The sequence below is a fragment of the Camelus bactrianus genome, chromosome 33 (genome assembly GCF_048773025.1).
Source record: "Camelus bactrianus isolate YW-2024 breed Bactrian camel chromosome 33, ASM4877302v1, whole genome shotgun sequence".
Classification (NCBI taxonomy): domain Eukaryota; kingdom Metazoa; phylum Chordata; class Mammalia; order Artiodactyla; family Camelidae; genus Camelus; species Camelus bactrianus.
Window position 1 is genome coordinate 22,017,222 of NC_133571.1, and position 20,745 is coordinate 22,037,966.

The 20,745-nt window shown below is 58.0% G+C and overlaps 1 protein-coding gene and 1 long non-coding RNA gene across 4 annotated transcripts in view; one reads left to right on the plus strand and one right to left on the minus strand.

Moving 5' to 3' along the window:
* Window positions 1-6,717, plus strand: part of LOC123617664 (uncharacterized) — a 60,764-nt gene extending 54,047 nt beyond the window's left edge. Inside the window, exons 5-6 of one of the 3 annotated variants that reach the window (XR_012503889.1) lie at window positions 978-1,056; window positions 5,952-6,717. This is a non-coding gene — a long non-coding RNA (uncharacterized LOC123617664). Of the gene's footprint in view, window positions 1-977; window positions 1,804-3,128; window positions 4,199-5,951 lie in introns of those variants that run through there. The other 2 variants (XR_012503888.1, XR_012503887.1) reach the window with 2 other exon arrangements.
* On the minus strand, window positions 1,777-20,719 carry ADAMTS8 (ADAM metallopeptidase with thrombospondin type 1 motif 8). The gene is made up of 9 exons (XM_045518742.2): window positions 19,805-20,719; window positions 12,368-12,607; window positions 11,568-11,703; window positions 10,860-11,027; window positions 9,697-9,998; window positions 7,460-7,643; window positions 4,992-5,164; window positions 4,690-4,865; window positions 1,777-2,919 (listed from the first exon to the last, which is right to left on the minus strand). The coding sequence occupies exons 1-9, from the start codon at window positions 20,558-20,560 to the stop codon at window positions 2,349-2,351; spliced, it is 2,706 nt and encodes a 901-aa protein (XP_045374698.2). The 5' UTR covers window positions 20,561-20,719; the 3' UTR covers window positions 1,777-2,348.
* Between the last annotated feature and the right edge of the window lie 26 nt (window positions 20,720-20,745).

Consider the following 20,745-nt stretch of genomic DNA (forward strand, 5'->3'; position numbering starts at 1 on the left):
TGCTAATGTACCACCTTTGAAATATTTCTGGCTGGAGCTCGGAGGACGCAGATGAATTACCAAGTTACCTGCCGAGCCAGGGCCCTGGGGACCTCCACGAGGAGGCACCAGTGCAATTTCTGTTGGGAACCTGAGCTCGAAGATGCGGACTCCCAGCAGAGGAACTGCAGCCTTCCCTTCTCTGGGCTGGAGGGGTGGTCGTGCTTGGCCAGGGGAAATGACAGCATGATCTCTCTCTACGGATCTGTTTTCTGCGTCCCCGAGCTGCAGCTGTTGGATTTCCAGACACAAACAAGCATGTATTCTGTGAGCCTCGCCGGGCCCACACAGCAAGGAAGAGCCAAGCCGGATTCCTTTCTGCTTTGCACATCAGCAGCTCTGCTGCCAGCTGAACTCCAGGGCAGACTGTGTGCCTGGTGAAGATGCGGGCAGTGGGGGTGGCACAGCTGGACTGGTGTGAGCAACTGCTGGGGGCACACTTGGCCTTGATTATTTGGGGGAGAACAAGAAAAGGAAGGAGACGAAGAGTTGCAGAAACACACACCAATCAGTCTCGACAAAACTGGCGCACAGCAGGGAAGAGTCTGGTGTAGGACATGCCTGTGTGCGTGCTTGTTTAGGCTTCGGTAAGCCTGGCCTCCCGGCTGCTGACGAACCGGCTGGGAAAAGCAGGCCACTGTGCAGACTGCGCGCCAGCCGAGGGAACGGGAAGGGCTGGAAGCCCGTTTGCCCTGCTCGTGCCCCAGCGGCCCAAGTCCTCCCAGCGGGCACCTCTCTGTATCACACAAGGGCTCCATGTAGCATCCTGTCTGTCCAGGCCACTTTCTGCTTGAAGGGGTCTTGAGGGAAAGCTAAGCGGAGGGAGGGGGGTGGGGCGGTCAAAGTTGATGGGAAAAGCGAAGATGCAAATTTAGATACTTTCCTCTTTTCACTAGAATGTCATTTCCTGATGTTATCTGTTCCTTCTAACCCACCAGGACCAAGGACTAAGCTCCCTCTACACCAGACCATATGGAGGACGGGCCGGGGGCTTCCTCTGAGCTTGGAAGAGCTGAGGTGATACGGAGGGAAGACAGGGTTTTGGTGGCTCGGGGAGGTTTCAGGTGGCTGCTGGGGAAGGCCATTCTGTGTCAAAGGGCTGACTGGGACAGTTGCAGTTTGCTTGGGTCAAAGGAGCTGTGAGATGGGGGTGAAGTCTGGCGCGGAGACAAGGGGCTGAGGTCACTGGGATGATGTTACGTAGAAACAGGTGCAGCATTCCTCAGATGCTAAGAGAATCTTGTGTCTCCGGCTGGTCGGTATGTAAAGTGAGGATGGGGACACATGCAGAGTGGAAGGAAAAAGGAACCCGGAGGCATCGCAGGACCACTGTTACCCTCAAGTTAGAAGTTTCCACCAGAGCAGAGGTTCTCAAAGTGTGGTCTGCAAACCAGCAGCTTCCGTGTCACCTAGGAACTTGTTAGAAATACGGGTTCTCGGGCCCCTGATCCACTGAATCCGAAACTCTTGGGGTGGGGCCCAGCCATCTGTGTTTCAGGCAGCCCTCTGGATGACCCTACTGCCCACTAAAGTTTGAGAACCGCTGGTTTAGATTTTGCAGAGGAGAATTGCCTGACTGAGCTGGATTCAGCAGAACTGGGGGGAAGGCCTCCGAGGCGCAGGCAAGGTGCCAGCTTCCCTGTGTGTGCTCAGGGTGGGCTGACCTGTTTGTAGCCTCTGTCCTTGGCCCTGGGTCCCCTGCCCTTTCCAAAGAAATACTGAGCCAGATCAGATGACTACATTGGCACAAGATCACACTTTAGTTTAGAGACACATTTGCATAAATACTTGAAATGGGTCCACCCCTGCAGGTGGGAGCCCGAGAACACGGCTCTCCACAGCCCTGCAGCTCGCGGCCCCCCAGGCGATGGGTTTAATAATGAAGAGGGTCCCGGTCATTTCTGAGGACACTCACGGTCCACCCCCACCCCACAGCTCTCCTTTACCTAATTTTTTCCCCTCTGAGGTAGATTATTTATTGGGGGAACCAAGTAGAAAAAAATGTTTTCATTTAACTTTGCTGGTCCTTTGCAGACAGGCTGACCACGCCTCTGGTTTGGGTCGTAAGTGTACTCTTTACCTTTTAACCTCTGCCCTCTATTTGAACCCAAGCAAGGTCCAATCCACGAGATAGTAGACTTGAGCATCTGTTGTCTGTCTCCTCTCCCCTCCAGCCCAACCAGAGGGGCTGTGGCAGTGAGGGGCCTGGGTAGGCCATGCCACCTCCAGAGGTGGGGTCACTGTAGCACGGCCCTGGTCTGCACCCCACACCCTGAGTGCATGAGCACAAGCCTGGCCCACCCGCTGGGTCACGGGGAGCACGGCTGGCTCCCGCAGGGCTTGGCATCCTCAGGCTTCAGAGCCTCGTCGCAGGTGGCAGAGGCCTGGCCGCTGGGGTCCAGGCACTCCACGGTCCGCCGCTGCCAGCCAGCTCCGCAGCTGCTGGAGCACTCAGACCAGTCTCCCAGCACCCACTGCACGTTGAGCAGGGGCTGGATGACATTGGTGGTTGTCCTCTCCTTGCCGCTCTGGATGCTGAAGTTCACGTCGTTTGGGACGTAGAAGGTGTATTTGACTCTAGGGGGAAAGACCTCCCCGGGGACTGTCAGGAGCTGCACGGTCAGAGGCTCGGGCAGGGGCTGGAAGCTCTGCAGCCGCTCCAGGGTGGCAATGGAACCGCTGTACTTGAGGATGGTCCCCTTCACCAAGATGTCCTGTTCGATGGCGGAGATGGCCAGGTTCCCGTTGAGCAGGTACTGCCCGTCGGCAGTCTTCAAGGCCAGGTAGTTGCCGTCGTTCTGGACCCCTGGGCGGCTCCACTGTTTCACGTCAATGTTTGTGGCACCAGCGGGGATGGTGACGATGTCATTGTAGCCATATCTATGAGAGGAACAGAAAGACACCCTTAGGACCGGCAGCTCCCCAGCCCCGTGCTCAGGAAGTTAGCCCGCAGTGACTGGGGTGGGCAGACCAGAACCACGAGCAGATAAGGAAGCAGCCTCCCCAGAGCTCCAAATAAATTAGCGGCTGAGGCCAACAGGAATGCTTTACATGCTGGGATTTTCAAGGGTTTTTGTTTTGCCTGGCAGCTCTGTGTAAAATGTTTGGAGTCTGGATCTTGACAATAGCTCAGAGGAGAAGGCAGCCTGGAGGGGTGTGAAGGCTGCGTCCTTGCTGCCAAACCTGGGCTCTTGGCCCAAACAAGACTGCGGACACATGCAGCTCCTGGTACTGATGTAAACTCCACTTGGCCACGTTCATCCCAGAGCTGAAATCCATGTGGAAAAATCTGCCCCACCCGCCCTTTCCAGACTCTGACCAGATGGGCGCCTCGCTCCAGCTCTTAGAGTTGATCAGTCCCTGGTGTTTGGCTAACGTGGCTCTCAGCAGGGATCTGGGTGACACGGCGGCCTTGGGTGTGCCTAGCCCCGTGAGCTGGGGTGTTTGGGGTGCTGGGGTGCTGGTGGGGACAGTGTTTCAGCTTTGCTGTAGGCCCAGGGCTTTATGTTGGATGGAGAAACCTTAGTTCTTCTTCTCTCCTGGGGTAAAAGCATTTGGGTTTCACAGGCTGGGAAGAAAGCGAAGAGGACTGAGGAAGCCCGTAACTGGCTGTCTGCTGTTCCCGCCTCACGCCCAGCTGGGGCCAGCCGCTTGGTCTGGGGCAGCTGTGAGAGCACCCCGGGGCCCATGTGTCTCGTGCCTAAGAGCCCCAGTGTCTGACTCTCCCACACCCCATGCTGCTTTCTTCTGTGTCTGTTGAGTTTAAATTTGAAAAGACTCCCGAGTTGTCTCCTGTGGACTGATGCTGTTCTCTGAGCCGGACGCAGGCGAGGGAGGCAGCAAGGAGTGCAGTGCGGCCGCCTGACCTGACGCAGCCCTGCCCTCCCTCTCTGGGGGGGTCTCCCTCTCCAGTGGAGTCACTCTTTCCGGGGGGGTGGTGTGCAGGGGCGGGGAAAGTAGCCCAGGAGTGGAGAAACCTAGGTTCTCTTCTGGCTGACATCACCTATCGCTGTGACCTGAGAGGAGTTACATGACGTCTTTATGCCTTAGTTTCTTCATCTGTAAATGGGGGATAAGGGTCTTGGCCTTGATAGACTGTTTTTAGGAATCAACCAAGGCCACAGAAGTGAAAACCTGTAAATAAATACCAGGGGCTTTATGAACGTGTGGCTTTAAGGTGTGGAAAGGCATCTGGAGTGCTCAGATTCATGAAGCCCTGAGGCTGCCAGGGTCCCCCTGCCTCCCCCTCTTCCCTAAGAGTCACCTGCAGGAAGGACAGGACTCCCCTGGTGTGGGGTGAAAGGTCCTTCCCAAAACAGGCCTGGAGTTGCTGCTTTCTGGCAAAGATCTTGGAGACTCAGTGCAGCCCCATTGCTGATTGACTCAGAGATGATACATCCCTGCCCATGTGGCCTCTGGCCGCCCTGTGAGCCGCCCTCTCCGTGGGCCAGACCCTGAGCCAAGTGTTCTGCCCATCTCGTGACTCCTTACGATGACTCTGAGATGGAGAGGATGCTGGTGTTTTATAAAGAAACTGAAGCTCAGTACTCCACGGGTCTGGAGTAGCAGCTACAATTCAACTTAGGCCCCCATGACTCCAGAGCCCAGTCTGCTGTTGCAGCTGGGGACAGATCTCCTGGGGAGACCCACCTGGAGGGGTTGAAGAAACCGGAGACCTTCCTGCACGAGTTGCCTTCGCCCCCGCACACCCCACATCTGTCCAGCTTCCTAGGCGAGCCCAGTACATGGTCACAGCCAGCCTTGACACACTGGCCACGGACACAGATGGCCAGGGTCTCTGGCCCACACAGGGTGCCGTCGATCACCTGCAGCAAGGGAAGGGGAGAGGGAGGTCAGGGAGGGTGTGGTGATACCGACGCAGCCCTCCTGTGGGCTCCTGCCAGGTGGCCTTCCTCCCCACCTGTGGACCTGGGTTCCAGTGGGAACCTCACCTTGGCCTCGAACACTTTGAACTCACTCCGACCCCGGGCCCGGCAGAACAGCTTGCAGCGGTCTTGGGGGGACACCCCCGCATACTTGGGGACCCACTGCAGGAGGTTCCCATCCATGTCTGTGTAATTGTAGGCGTTGTACTTCTCACACTGCTGTTCCCTGAAGCTCTTCCCTAACAAAGAGCATGAGAAGGCATGGAGTTAACACGCCGAGCTGAAGCCGGGAGGACCCCCTGGAGAAGGGCCGGGGTCCCGGGCACTTTTCTTCCTCCTGGACTTGACCCAGCCCTAGGACACAGGTCCAGTGTCACCTGGGCCCAACTTCCCTAAACACTGACCTCGCCCCACCTAGTGTGGCCCTTACTCATGGGGCAAGGAGAGGAGCAGCCAGCCTCAGCTGGGCTTCTGGGGAAAAGAGCCTTCCTGTATGGGAGGAGCTTCATTCTGCTTCACAGACGAATGAACTCAGGCAGGGACAGGGGACAACTCAGTAGGCTTCAAATTGTGCTCTGTTGTGACATCCTTGGTGACGTGGATGTGTGTCCAAAAGCTGCCGGGTCTACACATCCGGTTCTGGTCCACTTGTTGTAATTCTGGGTGTCTGCAGGGACGCCACTTGTAGTACTGTAGCTGCCTCCAGCTCAGCCAGGCCCACCTCCACATGGGTCCTCCATGGGCTGGCTTGATCTTCATTTGGTGACACTACCGCATTCCAGTCTGGGACCGACACCCCAGTATCATGGAACATTGGAGCATCTGCATCACTCTTTCTAACCCGGGGCTAAGCCCTACCCTCCATCAGGACAACCTGTGATCTCAAATGTCTCCATCCCACTCTCACCACCCCAGTCCCCCTCTCACAGGCCCAGGCCTTGTGGTTTCATGTAAGACTTAGTGCCCAGCCTCCAGAACAATCCATCTGAAGTAAGACCTGGGTTTTTCTTTTTCACGGTCCTGAAGTTCAACCTGCTCTCACTACTGAGTTTCTTCACCCCAGCTGTACATCTGCCTGACCTGTGGAGACTTCAGATCACAGACGGCCACGGCCTCCCCCTGAGATTCTGAGGTAGGACATCTGAGGGGTCTGGGCCTGCGTGGAAGAGCTTCCCAGGGGACCTGAGGGGACAGCGGGCGTAGAGAGCCTCCAGATGCTATTTTAGCCTTCACGCACCTTTGGCTGGCCTGGAAATGCTGCTACACTCAGCCCGACTCTGGGAGAATCAGTGCCCCTCAAACCTCCCCTCAAATCGGCACCATCTCAGTCCTCTAGCCCCTGCTCAGCCCCGACTCCCCGAGAAGCTTCTGACGAGTCCAGGCTTCTCCTGGCTCTGGATGCCCTGTAAGTCTGGGGTCTGTGCCTCACAGGTTGAGCTTTAATTGCTTTGTGAAAGGGGTTTGGGTCTCTAACAAGATCCACGTGTTCCTGAGAACAAAGAACACGCTATTTATGTCATTATAATACCCGTTACAGTTCTAGCCACACAATAGGCACTAAAAACACACTTATTGATCGAGATGGCTGACTGTCCGTGTCTGCCTCGTACTTTATATTCATCCCGTCCCCTTTCTCTCTCTCTCTCTCTCTCTCTCTCTCTCTCTCTCTCTCGTTCTCTCGCTCCCCGCCCCCCCCATGAATACTTCTCTCATATGTCAGGCAGACTCTCCCAATTTCAGCGCGAAGTTTCTAGAGCCTCGTGCCATTACTGATCCTCTTTGTCTTGCGAAACTGCAGAGCCTCCAGATTCCCTCATTAGCACCATCCCAGCGCCAGCGCCTCTGCGCTTGGGTGAGTCTCTGAAAGCGCTGCTTGTCAGTTGCTGCCTGCCAGCACTTCCTGGAGGTGGAAGGGGTGGTGGGGAGACCGCCACTGATCCCCTCCCTTCGGGTCTCTGCCTCCGAGTTAATGCCTGTGCTTTCCAGCAGGCACTGGGGTGGAATGTGCCCGGGGAGGGGGGGCTTCTTCCCAGGAAGGTTCTGTCAGGCAGCTGCCACAGCTCCAGGGGAAGGTGGGCAACTCTTCTCAGAAAGAATGCACACTAGAATCAGATTCAGAAATCTTACCTCCGCCGTGGGCTGAATGTTGGCTGGAAAGACATTGGAGGTTTGGCTCTGACACTTGCTTTGGAAAACGCTTCCATTCTCCATACAGACAGGGCTCAGATGCTTCCAGGAGGAGTTTTATCCTAGGCCAGCCCCTCTGCAAAGCCCTCCCCCACCCCAACAGAACAAGTCTGGTTGGGACAGACATCCCCCATCTCTGCATCTGGGAAGACAGGGTGGTTTCTCTCCTTGACTTTGCCAGGCTCTCCCAGCACAGGGTGAGCTGTCTTGGGTCGCTACGGGCTGCCCTCAAGCTCGGTGCCTCGCAGAGCCTGTTTATGCCTGTATCCCGGGAAAGCCGGCCCCAGGAGACCTCCCGCCCCTCTGGGGCTGTGCTATGGGGCCGCAGCCGCTGCTCTGCCACTTACCGTCGGGGGGGCACTCCTCCGTGCGGCATGACTGGTACTTGGTTCTCCGACCCAGGCAGTATCTCCCTCCATTCTGAGGCTCGGGGTTCTTGCACTCACGGTGTGAAAACTGCACCCCTCCTCCGCAGGTCCTTGAACATTCTCCCCAGGGTCCCCATGGGGCCCAGCCTCCGTCCACCACAATCTGCAACACACAAGGCCACACTGGGTCTGGAGCAGAGGGGAGGAGGCCTCAGCCTTGGTGTGACCTCACCTAGTTAATGCTCGTCCTGGTGCACGGAGTTCGGTAAACTGCCCAAATCATTTGCACAATGACCACGTGGCCTGCGTGCTTGCAGCTTCGTGGACGCAGAGGCTGCCCTGGCCTTGCTCGCTGCTGACCCCCTGCCCTCCCTGTGCCTTGCCCTTTGCAAGGTGCTCAATAGTAGTTGTTGAATGAAACACTTCGATGGGAATAAGGCTGGCTCTAATGCAGTGGTTCTCCATCAGGGCCTTTTGTCCTCCGGGGACACTTGGCAATGTCTAGAGGCACTGTGGTTGTCACAACTGGGGAGGGTGTGTGCTGCTGGCCTCGCATGGGTAGAGGAGAGGGTGCTGCTAAACATCCAGCACAAACCAGACAGCCCCCGTACCCAAGATGTATGCAGCCTAATGTCGCCAGTGCTGAGGCTGAGAAGTTCTGATCTAAAGGAATAATCGCTGGGAGGTGTTGCTATCAGTCTACCAGCTACCAGTTCCAGTGGGAGGATGGTGCCCTGGAAATAGAGAGATGCTTCCAGCTTTACCACTGACCCTGAGAACAAGGCGTTGCCCTTGGTGGGTTCATGGAATTTTCAACATGAAAATATTTTTTAAAAAGTTACAGAAGTCACATGTGCTCATATAAAAAATGAAAAATACAGAGAACTTTAAAAAATACCACTACCCAAAGAAATTTTTTTAAAAAAGTGGGGTGGGTATAGCTCAGTAGTATAGCTCAGTAGTAGAGTGCATGCTTAGCATGCATGAGGTCCTAGGTTCAGTCCCCAGTACCTCTGTTAAAAAAAATTTTTTTTTAAAGTACCACTACCCAGATGAACCCACTGACATGATTTTTATCAACATCCTTTTGTACCTTTGTGCTCTCTAATCATAAAGATGCCATGGTTCTATTTTACACAGATATGATTCTGTCATATATATATATATATATAGTATTTTATGATCTATCTTTTCCCCTTAAAAGTAGGTGATAAACATCATCCCATGATCATTTTATGTCCACCTTTCCCTGTGTTGAGCTTGGCTCTGGTGCTGGGGAGCATTAGCAGGGCCCCCTCCCAGCCTCCCCCCTCAGCAGCGTGTGAAGCACCTGCTGCAGGACAGGGCTGGCACCTGGAAGAGCAGCTGAGTGTCGGGATGGAGGGCTGGGAGTCACGTCCTGGCTTAGGCTCGGAAGGGGCTTGTGCTTTACCTGGCCGCGCGGGCTCCTGGGCCTCAGTGCAAAGGATGTGCCACTAGGGACGGCCCTCCGGAGGGTGAGCGCTCAGGCCACCCTGGTGATTCACAGCTGGGCCAGGACCAGCGGGTGCTGTTTCAGAGATGGCTCAGTGACTCACAGCAAGAGAAATGTGATCAGCCTCACAGTTTGGAAGTATTAAGAGCAGGGCAAAGACGCAAATCATTTACAAACTCTCACTGGCGTTGCCTTTGCTTCTCCTTGCAAGTTTACTCTGTCCTGGGCCAAGTGTTCTCTGCCTGCTCAGAGGTGATTCTGATTCCTCCTTCCCTCCTCTGTGAGTGAGGAGTCTCCATAGCTACTCTCATTCTCCTGACCTCTGGTTGTGAATTCAACTCGGACACGGGCAGGAGAGGGCCACTTTCCCCTCAGTCCTTGACGGACACTCCTCGTCTGCTGTTTATCATAGAATTCATACGGGTCTCCACAACTGGTCTCTTGTTGGGGTGTCTCACCCCATCACCAGCCTCCACAGGCTTCAAGCAACCCCACAGCTGCTCCCCAAGTGCCAGGAGCACTTCCGGTGTCATCCGTCCGCTCTGAGTACAGCTTCGAGTAGCTCCTCTCGAGTTTGGATAAATATGCTTTGCTTTGTTTGTCAAAGATGAGCAATTTTACTTAGAAGTCTTAGTTGCACCTGGCCCGGAGTCTCTCAGTCCATGGCTTTCAAGTGTGGTTTCCTCCTTGGAAGCGGCCCTCCCTCCTGCCCTCTCCCCCACCCCCGAGTGGCCGCCCTCACCTTGGGTTTCTCCACTTCCTCGGCGGGCAGACAGCTGCCATCCCAGCAGAGGCGCCCGGGCCCGCAGGGCGTCCCGTCAGCCCAGGGCAGGCTGCCGTTCTTCGTGTGGCAGAGGAACTCGGTGCCGAACACGTGGCACCAGAGCTGGGCACAGATGTCCTGTGGGGAGGTGTTGGGGCAATGGCGGAAGCCCAGCCCAAAGATCTGCCTGCACTGCTCGTCCAGGTTATAGAGGGCCCTGCGGCCTGGGAGGTCTGTCGGGAGGGTCAGGGCCGAGGTGGGGGCATCCAGAAGACAGTCTCCTGAGGGTTGGAGGAAGCAGAGGAACAAGAGTAAGGGGCGGGTCCCCTCCTCCCACATCACATTCAGGGCTTCCTGGACCTTGATCTAAGAACTGTCAATGCTCAATCATCTATCTAAAGCTCATCCAGTTTTTGACCATCAGTAGCAAGTTTTGTTTTTAAAGATTGAGTGTCTTTTGTTATCCAGAACATCTTATATGCCTTCATTGTTTACCTAGGGAATACTGGCTAACTGTAGCACTATTCTACCTCATAGTATAAATGGGGATGTAAACGGGCTCTTAAAAATCATGGCGTGAGAATGAAGCCAGAGTTCTAATGTTTGGATAGTCAATTACTTTTGTATCAAGAATCAAGAATCAGTCCTGCTTTCACCATTTTGCTCAAGTCAAGTCGTCTTCACCAGGCATCTCTCCCCAGTCCTGGCGCTCACAGGGCCTATCCCGCCTCCCTGCCGTTTCCCTGGTATCCTGTGGTCTGTTGCGCTAGTCAGAACGTCCCCTTCTGTCCTCTGCACCACACTCTTCCATTCTTTCGAGCTCTGCCGGAAGCCCCCTCCTCCAGACAGACCTTGTCAGACTACTTCCACCTGCTCTGGGGAATAATCTAAGCTGGCCCGGAACTCAGGCTGCTGGAAGCTGGGCCAAGAAAGCGCATGCCTTGTGGCAGGGATGTGATCCCCGTGGCCGCGGAGGGTGGCTGAAGGACACATCCCGAGTCTCTCCAGCCCTCAACGTCTGCGATGCTCTGTGAAGGGGCTCGGCCAGTGGCCGTGTCGGGAGGCTGGCTGGGCAGATCTCAGCTGCCAGCCGCTGGCCCGGGAGAGGCGGGGAGAGGCGGGGAGAGAGCCTGGGGACCTACCGTGCCCACTGTCCAGGAGCTCCGTGAGGTACATGGCGCTGCAGGGGGACCAGGGCAGCGTCTTGTTCAGGTGGACGAAGAGGGGCGTCATCATGTGGTGCTTGCCCAGGGGCCCGAAGAGCCGCACGCAGGGGTTGGAGTCGTCGTGGGGCATGCTGAGCACGTGCCCTGGGAGGACGGAACCCGCGGTCTGGCCGCCGCCGCCGCTCTGCGCCCTCCCGCCCGCTCCTCGTGGGAGCCCCGCCTGAGGGCGCTCGGAGGCTGTTCCAGGCCTTGCTCTGGGCCCTTCTCTCCCAGGGAGCTTCCTCAGGGTACGAGGAACACCGAGATCCCTTCATTTTTTGCCTCAACCTGTCCTGATTCGCATTCGCCTCGATGATTCACTCGCTAACATGGCACTTACAAATGACCTTCCAGAATCCTCAACTGCTTAGCTTGGGCGCAGCCTCTCGGCTCTACCTGAGCATGCGTTCTGTGTTTTGGCATTTCCCCAGTGACCTCTGATGCTGGCCCCGGACACTGTGTTAATATGCTGGCCTTGTGCTCGGGGCAGGGCTGACGGGAGACAGCACACGGCTGCTCTGCACCCTCGCTCTGTGGAATGAGGAGGGGGCTGGCCAAGCCCCCGGAAGCTGGGCTGGCTGGACTTGGGAGGGCAGGTCCCTCGACCCAGCCCAGCACGTGTGGGCATTGGCGGGTGAATCTTACCTAGCTCGTGGGCCAGAGTGTAGGCTGCCTGCAGTCCCTCGTCCTTGATCACAGAGCAGCTCTTGCTGGGGTCACAGATGGTGCCGATGTCAGCCACCCCCAGGGTGTCACACATGCCCCTCATCCCACAGAAGTTCTGCCCGGAGGACAGAGCGAGACGTGAGGACGGACACAGGACAGAAACTCTCCCTACTCCTGCCCACCCCGAGTTGAAGGAAATGTTTTAAGCCAAATCCCTATTTCTTCAGAAAGGCCACTTCTCTTTCTATGTCAGCATGTCCTCCGGCTTCCTGGGGCTCGGAGAAGCTTGCCAGGGCAGGCAGGAGAGCTGGTGAGTGGTGAAGGGCAGACCCCACAGCAGGCCGGCCAGGGCTTGACAGCAGGTGCTGCCCCTGGGTGGCTGCTCAGTGCCTTGGTTTCCCCAGCTGAAAAGTGGGGCTAAAACCACAGTACTCGCCTCTGGGTTGAACTACCGTTACAAATGGACCCCCCCTCCAGTTCCAACTCGCCTCTCACTGTGCAGTTTGAGCCCATTTCCTTGTTATGAGCTCAGCAGACAGCTGGTCACAAAGTTCTGGAAAAGAGCCCTCACGAGATTCCTCTCCTTCCCTTGCAAATACTTCACACTTGTCCTCATGACCTCCTCCTCCTCATCCACACACCAGGCTCCTGGTGTCCAGCCAGGGCCAGCAGGGAGCCGGTTCCCCCCATCTGGGCAGCCCACAGCCCTCCCTCTGGCCCGCACCAGCCTCCCTCCCTCCTCCCCTCCCTCCCTCCCCGGTTTCCCGAGGCCCGCGGACCAGTCTGGTGAGCAGGATGGCCGTGTCGAAGTGTTCCGGGTGCCGGTCGCTGGGCTGGTTGAAATGCTGCTGCCAGCTGCAGAAGTTCCGCAGCGTGAGCCCCCCGTTGTCGGACACCATCGGGCCCCAGTACTCGTCTTCCACTATCAGCACTTTCACCACCATCAGGTTGATGGAGTTCCTGATGCTGGGGTGCTTGTAGACGCGGGCTGCCACCGACATCAGTGTCAGGATGTGATTCTGCCGGCAGGGGGAGTGGAGAGTGAAAGGGAGGTCGCTCAGCCATGGCCAGCCCCGCCATCACCCGGAGCAACGCAGCCGCCCGCGGGCGGGGCTGGGCAGGGCATTGGTATAGAGCACCTCGAAGACCCACAAACCCCTGAGGCCCCGGCATTATTGCCCTTCATCGTACATATAAGAAATTTGTGGCCCAGTAGCTGGTCCACAGTTCCAGAGCTAATGAGTGTCCAGCCAGCGTGTGAGCCCAGAACGCCTGGCTCCACACCACAGCTTGTGCATTTAACATCCTGACCAGCCACATGTGGCCACGGACATCTAAACCTGTTAAAACTCAAGGAAATAAAACCATAGCTCCTCTGCCACACCGGCCACATTTCCAGGGTGTCACAAGCGTCTATGGCTCGTGGCTACTGTCCAGGGCCAAGCGGGCGGCATCTTTATTTCCATCATCACACAAAGTTCTACTGGGCTGCACTGGTTATTCAGCCTTAGCGCTGACACCAGCTGTCTCCCTGCCAGCCCCCCGTCCCCACCCCGCTCTCTGCACAGAAGCAGTTATCTGAGCATTCGAGGTTGGTAGAAGTTCTCTCTTAGAATCCAGACGAGCCTTTCCCCAATGCCTGTTGGGGTAACCCCTACCCTTCAGGGTGGGAACCACTTTGCTCTGTTGCTCCTAACCACAGCTCCTCCATCCCAGTCACAGAACGCACCTATGACATCTTGTCAATTGCTCATAGTAACTCTGGGAAGCAGGGACTGTGATCCCCATTTCATGAGCGGGGAAGTGGAGGTTCACACATGGTAAATGACTCGTCTAAGGTCGCTCAGCTCTCAAAGCCAGGAGGCCAGCCCAGGCGCGTCTGTCTCCAAGGTCTATGCTCTTCTCATGAACTTATGCTTGGCCCGTCGGCTTCTGCCTGGACAGCCCCAAAGGGTCTATTTCCCTCTGCTGGGGACGTGAGAGGACTGGGTGGGCCCAGGGGGACCCAGGCGCTCAGGCTCTCACTGCTTCCAGTCCCACCAAGCCCAGCTGAAGGAGTCCACATCAGTGCTCGGTCTCTGTCCCATCGCTGGGCTGCCAGCTGCTCCAAGGCTTCGGGAGAGGCCAGACTGGGGCTCCCTCTCCTGCCTCGGGGACCTCTAGAAGTGAGTCTTCTTGGATGGTTTTGCAGAGCAGGAGATAAAGGGGGCAGAGGCACGCACGCCTCCCACCAGGAGTGTGGCCAGCGGAGCTGCCACTCACCACCCTGCTCCCTGTTCCCTAGGGCACCACCTCCTGCGATGGATGGTGGGAGTGGAAGGAGGGGAAAGGAGGGTGAAAGGCTAGAGAGGGACATTCCGTGGGCTGAGGCCATGTGAGGGCGTTCCAGACGAATCCCATTATTTGTGAATGGGATCTGTCTGTCCGCCTCGCAGGCAACGAGCCAGATATTTTGTAAGCCCTACAAATGGGTTGGCAGGTTACTTAGCACGTCAAGCACTCAGGCTATGTTTAGGCTGATGTAAACATCTTATCAGCAAAGCTGAAACTTGGCACTGGCTCCTGGAGTTGGATTCCTGAGGGAAACAAGCAATCACGTCATTATGCAATGAGAGGTGAGGGCTGAGGAGTGGCAGCCTGCTGGGGCTGCTTCTCCAGGTCTCCACTGCTTCTGGGGCTCAAGGAGTCTCCCGGTCTCCTGCCCTAGGAAGGGCCAGGGCCCAGCCCCTGGAACATCTAAGACCGCCTGCAGCTCTCCTCGCAAGACGCCTTCCCTTTGAGTCCCGACGTCACAATCTCAGAGCGGGGAGATGTCTTACAAAGAAGGTGCGACGACCAGAGACGCCAGCCTCTCAGCAGTGGGCCCTGAAGGCGCGGCCTACGGAAGTGAAGACCTGAGGTTTAAGAAAGGCCCAGTTCCCAAGCCGCCTGCTCAGACTGAGCAGAGACCATGCAGTGGGCGCGTCCCCAGTGAAAACCGAAGGCACACAGTGCGAACTGCGTCATGAAGGACAGCATGGGGGTGCTTCCCAGCACCGAGGTTCTCGGAGGCTCCTCCTTTGAGCTCAGGGAGCTCATAGCATCTTCTCCAGACACGGAGTGACTGTCGGGCTGAGCCAGCGTGAGAGCCGTTTCCCTTCGAGGCAGTAAGTGGATGGGAGGACAGTCGGAGGTGGTTCTGGCTACTTTTTCAGGAGATAGTTTCCATTGCAAGAGGGCTTCCAGGATGTGTGGCCCCGTGTTTCTCTGAAAGTCCCCTCCCCTCCTGTCTCACTGAGTTTCCGGGGACTGGAGCCCCACCATCCCCGCGGCAGCTCCTCTGAGGAGCAGCGGCAGGAGTTCCCTGGGGGAAGGACCTGCGCCTGGACAGGTGGGAGGCTGTGAGTCCATGAGCCCCCGCTTCTTGGCCCAGCTCCTGGGCCAGAAGGGCCGGCCAGACTTCCAGTCCCAGAGAGAGCAGGTCCAGGAGCCGGCTGGTCAAGGAGAAGGTCAGCTGGCTCGCTCCACCACCGGTGTCTATGTACAGCTCTGAGCGCCACCCCAGTGCGGGCTACTGGCTGCCAGGGAGGGGGCCCCTGCACAGCAGAAGACCTCCCATGGCCACGGCGTCGGGAGGATCAGAGCCCATGGCCAGCCTGGTTGGGTCGTCACAACCCTGCTCTGGGATGACCTGAGGACCTTCTGCCCTTGGTTCTTGTGAGGGAAAGGTGGGCACTTTTCAGGGAGCCTCCTTCTCCATTGGTGCCCCCAGGACCTGAAGGAGAGAAAAAATGCCCACCAGCTAGGCCGGGACATAGCGCTCTGATTCTCTGACATGCAAACAAGGTGATTCTTCGCCCGCAGCTCGTGCACAGCCCGGCCAGCCCTGGTAGGAGTCCGAGGGAGGCTGGGCCTGGGCCAGACGTGCTCCCAGCAGCTCCTGCCCAGAACGTCTTCCCTGACGCTCTGCTCATCTGCTCTTCCCGCTGTGAGCCCAGCACTTTCCTCGCTTTCCTCGCAGCGTGTCTGGGAGCAGCAGGGAGAGGAGGAGTGGTGACCTGGAAGCCCTGCCACCTCAGCAGCTTCCCCTTCTGGAAGGCTTGGCTCTGTGCTGGGGAGGAGGGGAGGGTGGGGGAGAAGCCAAGGAAGAGGAAAGGAGAGATGGAGAGGAGAGACGGTCCTGCACAGATGTCCTTCATCCCTCCTCATCCTCCCAGCAGCAGGGCCGCCTCTCCAGAGCACACCCTTGCCAGAAGTGCAGGGAGTCCAGCTCACAGTCTGGGCTGAGCGAGCTGAAGGGCAGGCCGTGGGCATCACTGGCCGGCCGTGATGGCGTGTCACCACCCTGTCCTCCTGCTCTGACAACTGCGTCACCCGAGGCAACTCCAGCGTAGCTACGCTTTGTTGAGCATCTGCCATGTGCCAGTCCCGGGTAGGGCACTTTCCATGTTTCCCTGTCTCCTCCAGGCAATGCCAGGACGTCAGTGTAACTGTTAGGCTGCTGAAGAAACCAAGGTTACAGAAACTGGTAGTTGTTCAAAGTCTCTGCTCTTCATCGTGGCACTGAATGCCACCCAGCTTTGCCGCTGCAAGGAAAGCCTCAGTAGAGCCAGACAAACCCAAGGCGTGCAAGCAAGCAAGCAAGGCTGCCCTGACAATGTCTATCAACAGTTACTCCAGAACAGGCCTAGACCGGGGCTGTGCTGGGCGAGCTGGGCCATGTGGTCACTTCCATACTGGGGCTTGTGGGAGACGTTCTCCCCAGAGGGCAAGCGTAAGGGGGAGATGAAATGGCTGGGACTTAGCCCTTCCCTGAAACAACCTGCTGGTGGCCTGAATCTTGGGACTCCCCTGGTCTTCTCTGGGGACAATGAGTGCCGCTCCTTGGACCCTCCCTGCTAAGCGGAGTTCTGAAGCTTGCAGCTGATGCCCTGGCAGGACAGCCTTCCAGACCGAGTGTGGGGCACTGCTCAGCCCCACTCCCCCCTTTCCTGCTCCAGTTTCCTCCAGGGAACAGTTAGCAGCGGCCGGATGCAGACAGAGTTAATGGTCTCTTCCGAGGTGGTCTCTCCTTTCAGAAAGCCCCCTTTGTCTGAGCCCCTTAACTCTGAAACCAGATAAGAAGGTGGGAGGCAGGGCCCCTTCTGTCAAGGGATTAAGTGAACTCAAGTGTACGAAGTCTGGAAAACTTCCTTGTCGCTTAGCTTAGCGGCGAGACCAGCCTTGCACGCAGCTAATTCTTTCTCTCAGCCTCGAAGGCAGTTTCTTTTCAGGATTGGGCCTCCCTCCCACTGTGGTTGGACGTCTTCTTTGGGCTGCCGGGTTCAATGACCTATTCCTACAACATGGACGAGTGTCAGGGGTCTGCAGAGTCCCAGCACCCCCCCCCTCCGGTGCTGCCGGCAAACCAGCACTGCACTCGGGCTCAGGAGACCTCCAGCTGTGCGGCCTGGAGGGAGTCCCACGTCGCCTGTGACCTGCACTTCCTTCCTCTGCCCCCTCACAGGTCCTCACCGAGGTGATGTGTGTGAACCGCTCTGCAGATGGAACACACACCTAGGGTGGCTTCCCCACACGGCGCTGAACTTCCCAGAAGACGCATCGTGAAGCAGCCTCATCAATGCTCAGATGAGAATCAACTACCTAGTCCAGGTGCCTGGCTTCGCAGGTGAGGAGGAAAGGCTTTCTTCGTCCTCATCACACATCCCCGGTTGCTGAGACACCCCAAAGCACTTTCCATTTGTGTGAACGAAGTCTCCCGGAGACTCCTTGCAGACTTACTTGTAAAGAATTGGATTCTGTTTTGGGAGGTGGGTCTGGGCAGGCAAAGTCTTGGCGAACCCAGACTCGACGTCCACTCCTGTCTTGGCTGAGCTCATGGGCCCATTCAGGGAGTCCAGGGGACTGAGCTGAGAAGTTCGAGTCTATTCTGTGGCATCACCAAAGCTGGTGAGCCATCAGAGCAGAGAGGCCAGTGGGCAGTCATAAAAACAGCTGTGCCTCAGCCCCTGCCCCCTCCCAGTGTGGTGACGGCAGGATACAGGCAATGACGTAATAAGACCAAGGGGGAGGTGGCAGGGCTGTCCCACCTACACCACCCCCCGGGAGAGGACCTCAGCCTTCACAGGGGCCTAATGCCTGTTCTGACTCCCTCTCCTGACCCTCAGGGGTTGGCTGGTGCAGAGGTGAGTCTGTGTCTGTGCAGGGGGAGCAGATGGGACAAGCATGTGCTTGGTCATCCAGCCAGGAGTCCCACGAGGGTGGAAGTGTTCCTGGGCTCTGCAAAAAGAAAGCCAACTTGTCTGGTGCAGCCAGGCTGGGGCAGGACCCAGCCCAGCCCACTGCTTTGCGGCTGGCAGCCCTGGACCCGGCACCAAGCACGCCTGCTTTCACATGGCTCTGACGTCAGGAGCTGCTTGTGCGTGCTTAAGGCAAGTATGTGGTGTCTTAAGTGTCTGGGTGGTGAGCTGAGAGAGTGAGACGCTAGGAAGGACCTCAAGGAGGACGTTTGGCTCTGAAGACTGGAAAGCAGTGCCTTTCTCTGCTGCTTCTCTGTGTTCGCATTGGCTTTCCTACCTCCTGATTCTTAGGTAGATGTCAGAGACGAGTACGTGCGTGGGAGGGGCTCAGCATGTCAGCTCTGGGTTTGCAGTGAATCAGTGAAAGTCCTTTCTGGTGGAGCCCCCGGTAGTTGGGCGTGGCCACCCTCCCCTGAGATTGGAGAAGCCCCACCTTCCACCCTCTGGAGGACTTGTTTGGGGAAAAGTTGCAGAGAAGATGGCTGGTGCCTCCTTCTGCTCACATGATGGGCAGGGAACCAGATACTCAATCAGCTCAAACCCGCAGTCCATGGGGCAGACCGCACCAATGGCGCAAAGCTGCCCTCCCATGCTGTGGGAGAAGCGAGCATCAGGGCAGTGTGCGGTGGAACCCGCCTGGGCTTTAACCAGCCCGGCAGCAGCCAGGGAAGCAGCCACATGGACCGTTCACCTCGAGCTCTTCCCATCCTTCCAGCTAAGATGCATTTCCCAGTGACTGCAGACTAAGAAACAGGAGGGCCGACCGCACCTCGTCTAGACTACTCTGCACAGGTGATGCTGAAGCACCCGGTGCCCCCAGCAGCTGGGCACAGGCTGAGCCTAGAACAGAGTCCCAGCCAAGATTGCCATCACCAAAAAGGCATCCACTGAGCTGCAGCAGTGGCCAAGGTGCCTGTTTCCAGGAACTGTGACCTCTGGGCAGGTCAGTTCATTTCCACCTGGTCTATCTCTGGTTCTGCGTTTCCCAGGGAAAGAGAAAGTGCAGCCTCTCCTGGAACGGCCTGGCTTCACCTGGCCCTTGGAGGTGGTGCTGGGGTAGGATGACACATACACCTCCTGCTGAGTCCTCACCACCTTTGAAACTAGTTGGAAACAGCCTGGCCACAGGAGCTGTCCCCTGGACTCCGTTTTCCTGCCCCAGCTCAGTAGAGAGCAGTGTCTGGGCAGAGCAGCTGGGGTGGACCAAGGATAGTTCTGGCTCCAGCAGGAACATTAACCAGAAGAGTTCACATCCCCACCCCCTTCTCCCTCCCTTTTCCACTGAAGCTTCAGTTTCCCGGGCTGAGCCCCCAGGCAGAAATTCTGTTCCCCTCCCTTCTTGTGCTGATGCTGGCACTGCCAAGTTCTGCCAGGGCTGAACGCCAGGTTGGCAAGGTGTCTGTGCCCCTGATCAGAACCAGCTGGGCGCACAGAAGTTGGGCAGCCCCTTTCCAGGTTCAACTCCCTGCAAACAATGTCTTTTACTTATGGCAGCCTCAGTTCTGCAGGCACAGGGAATCTTTCCATCCCAGCTGCCTTTCCTTGGGAGCCTCTCAGGTCTGGAGACAGTAGATGGCTGAGAAATGGGGGTTGCGTGGATGTTCCTCCAAAATGTTCACTTATCATCTCCGCTGGGAGAGGCAGGTGTCTGGGGCGGGGGGTGCTTTAACCCACTTTCAGTTCGGGATGTGGTAGTTGGGGTGAGGGGAAGAAGCCCAGGACCTCCGCTCTAAACTGGGAGGGACAGGCTGGGAGGAGCAGTTGGTAGCCCAGGTGTCAGAGGTTAAGAAAAGAGTGACTTGACTGCTGCGCTCTCTCGGAAAGGAGAGAACCTTCTTTGGGGTGAGGAACGGGAAGGGTTTTCTCAGAGGGACTGGAAAGGGAAGACTCTGGAGACTCTGGGAGGTGACTGGGGCCTCCAGGCAAGGCGAGTCCTACCTGCAGGTCGGCTCCGTAGAACCGAGCCATGGACGCATCGGCCACCAGCAGCGTTTCCACGAAGCGAGCCTCAGATACAAACCGCTTGGTCCTACTCGTGGCGCCCAGTGTCGGTGGCAGCTCGCTGGCGCCTTCTGCCTCCTCTTCTTTGCTCTCCTCGTCCTCGTCCTCCTCATGCGCGTGGGCTCCACTCTCCTGCCTCTGCCCCTCTCCCTTCTCCACCTCCCACTCGGGCGCTCCGGGCAGGGGCTGGGCTTCGGCGGCGGCGCGCCCGGGCCCCCAGCGCTGCAGGCGGTGCGGCTGGTGCAGGGAGTCCCCCGCGCCCTGCGGCTGGATGGTGAACTCCTCGCCGTCCAGCAGGAAGGAGCCGCTCAGCCCGCGGCACAGGCTGAAGGCCGCCAGCGACTCGGGCTCCCCGTTCACCGTGCCGGAGAAGAAGCAGCCGCGCAGCTCCCGCTCGCCCCCGGCCGCCCCGCCGGAGCCCCCGAGGCGCTCGATCTTGAACTCGGGCGCCAGAAAGCTGGCGTCGGGCGCCAGGCGCAGCACGAAGCCCTGGCCGAAGGCGGACAGGTGGAGCGCGAGCTCGCCCGCTCCGCTCGGCAGCTGCGTGGGCACCACCAGCGCCGAGGCCGGCCCCCCGCCGCCGGGCCGGGCCGGGGCGCCGCGGGCGAGCGGCGGCGGCGGCGGCGGCAGCAGCAGCAGGAGCAGCGGCAGCAGCAGCAGGAGCGGCGGCCACCGGGGGGCGGCGCGGGGCATGGGGGCTGCGGCCGCGGCGCGGGAGAAGGAGGAAGCGGGCCCGGCGCGGGCAGGTGCGGGCGGCCCGGCAGCCGTCCCCGGGGGAAGGAGAGCGAGAGCGGGGCCGGGCGCGTGGCCGGTGGGCGCCTAGCGGCGGCGGTCCCCGGGCGGCCCCTCTGGCCGGCGCTGCCGCTGCTCCAGCTGAG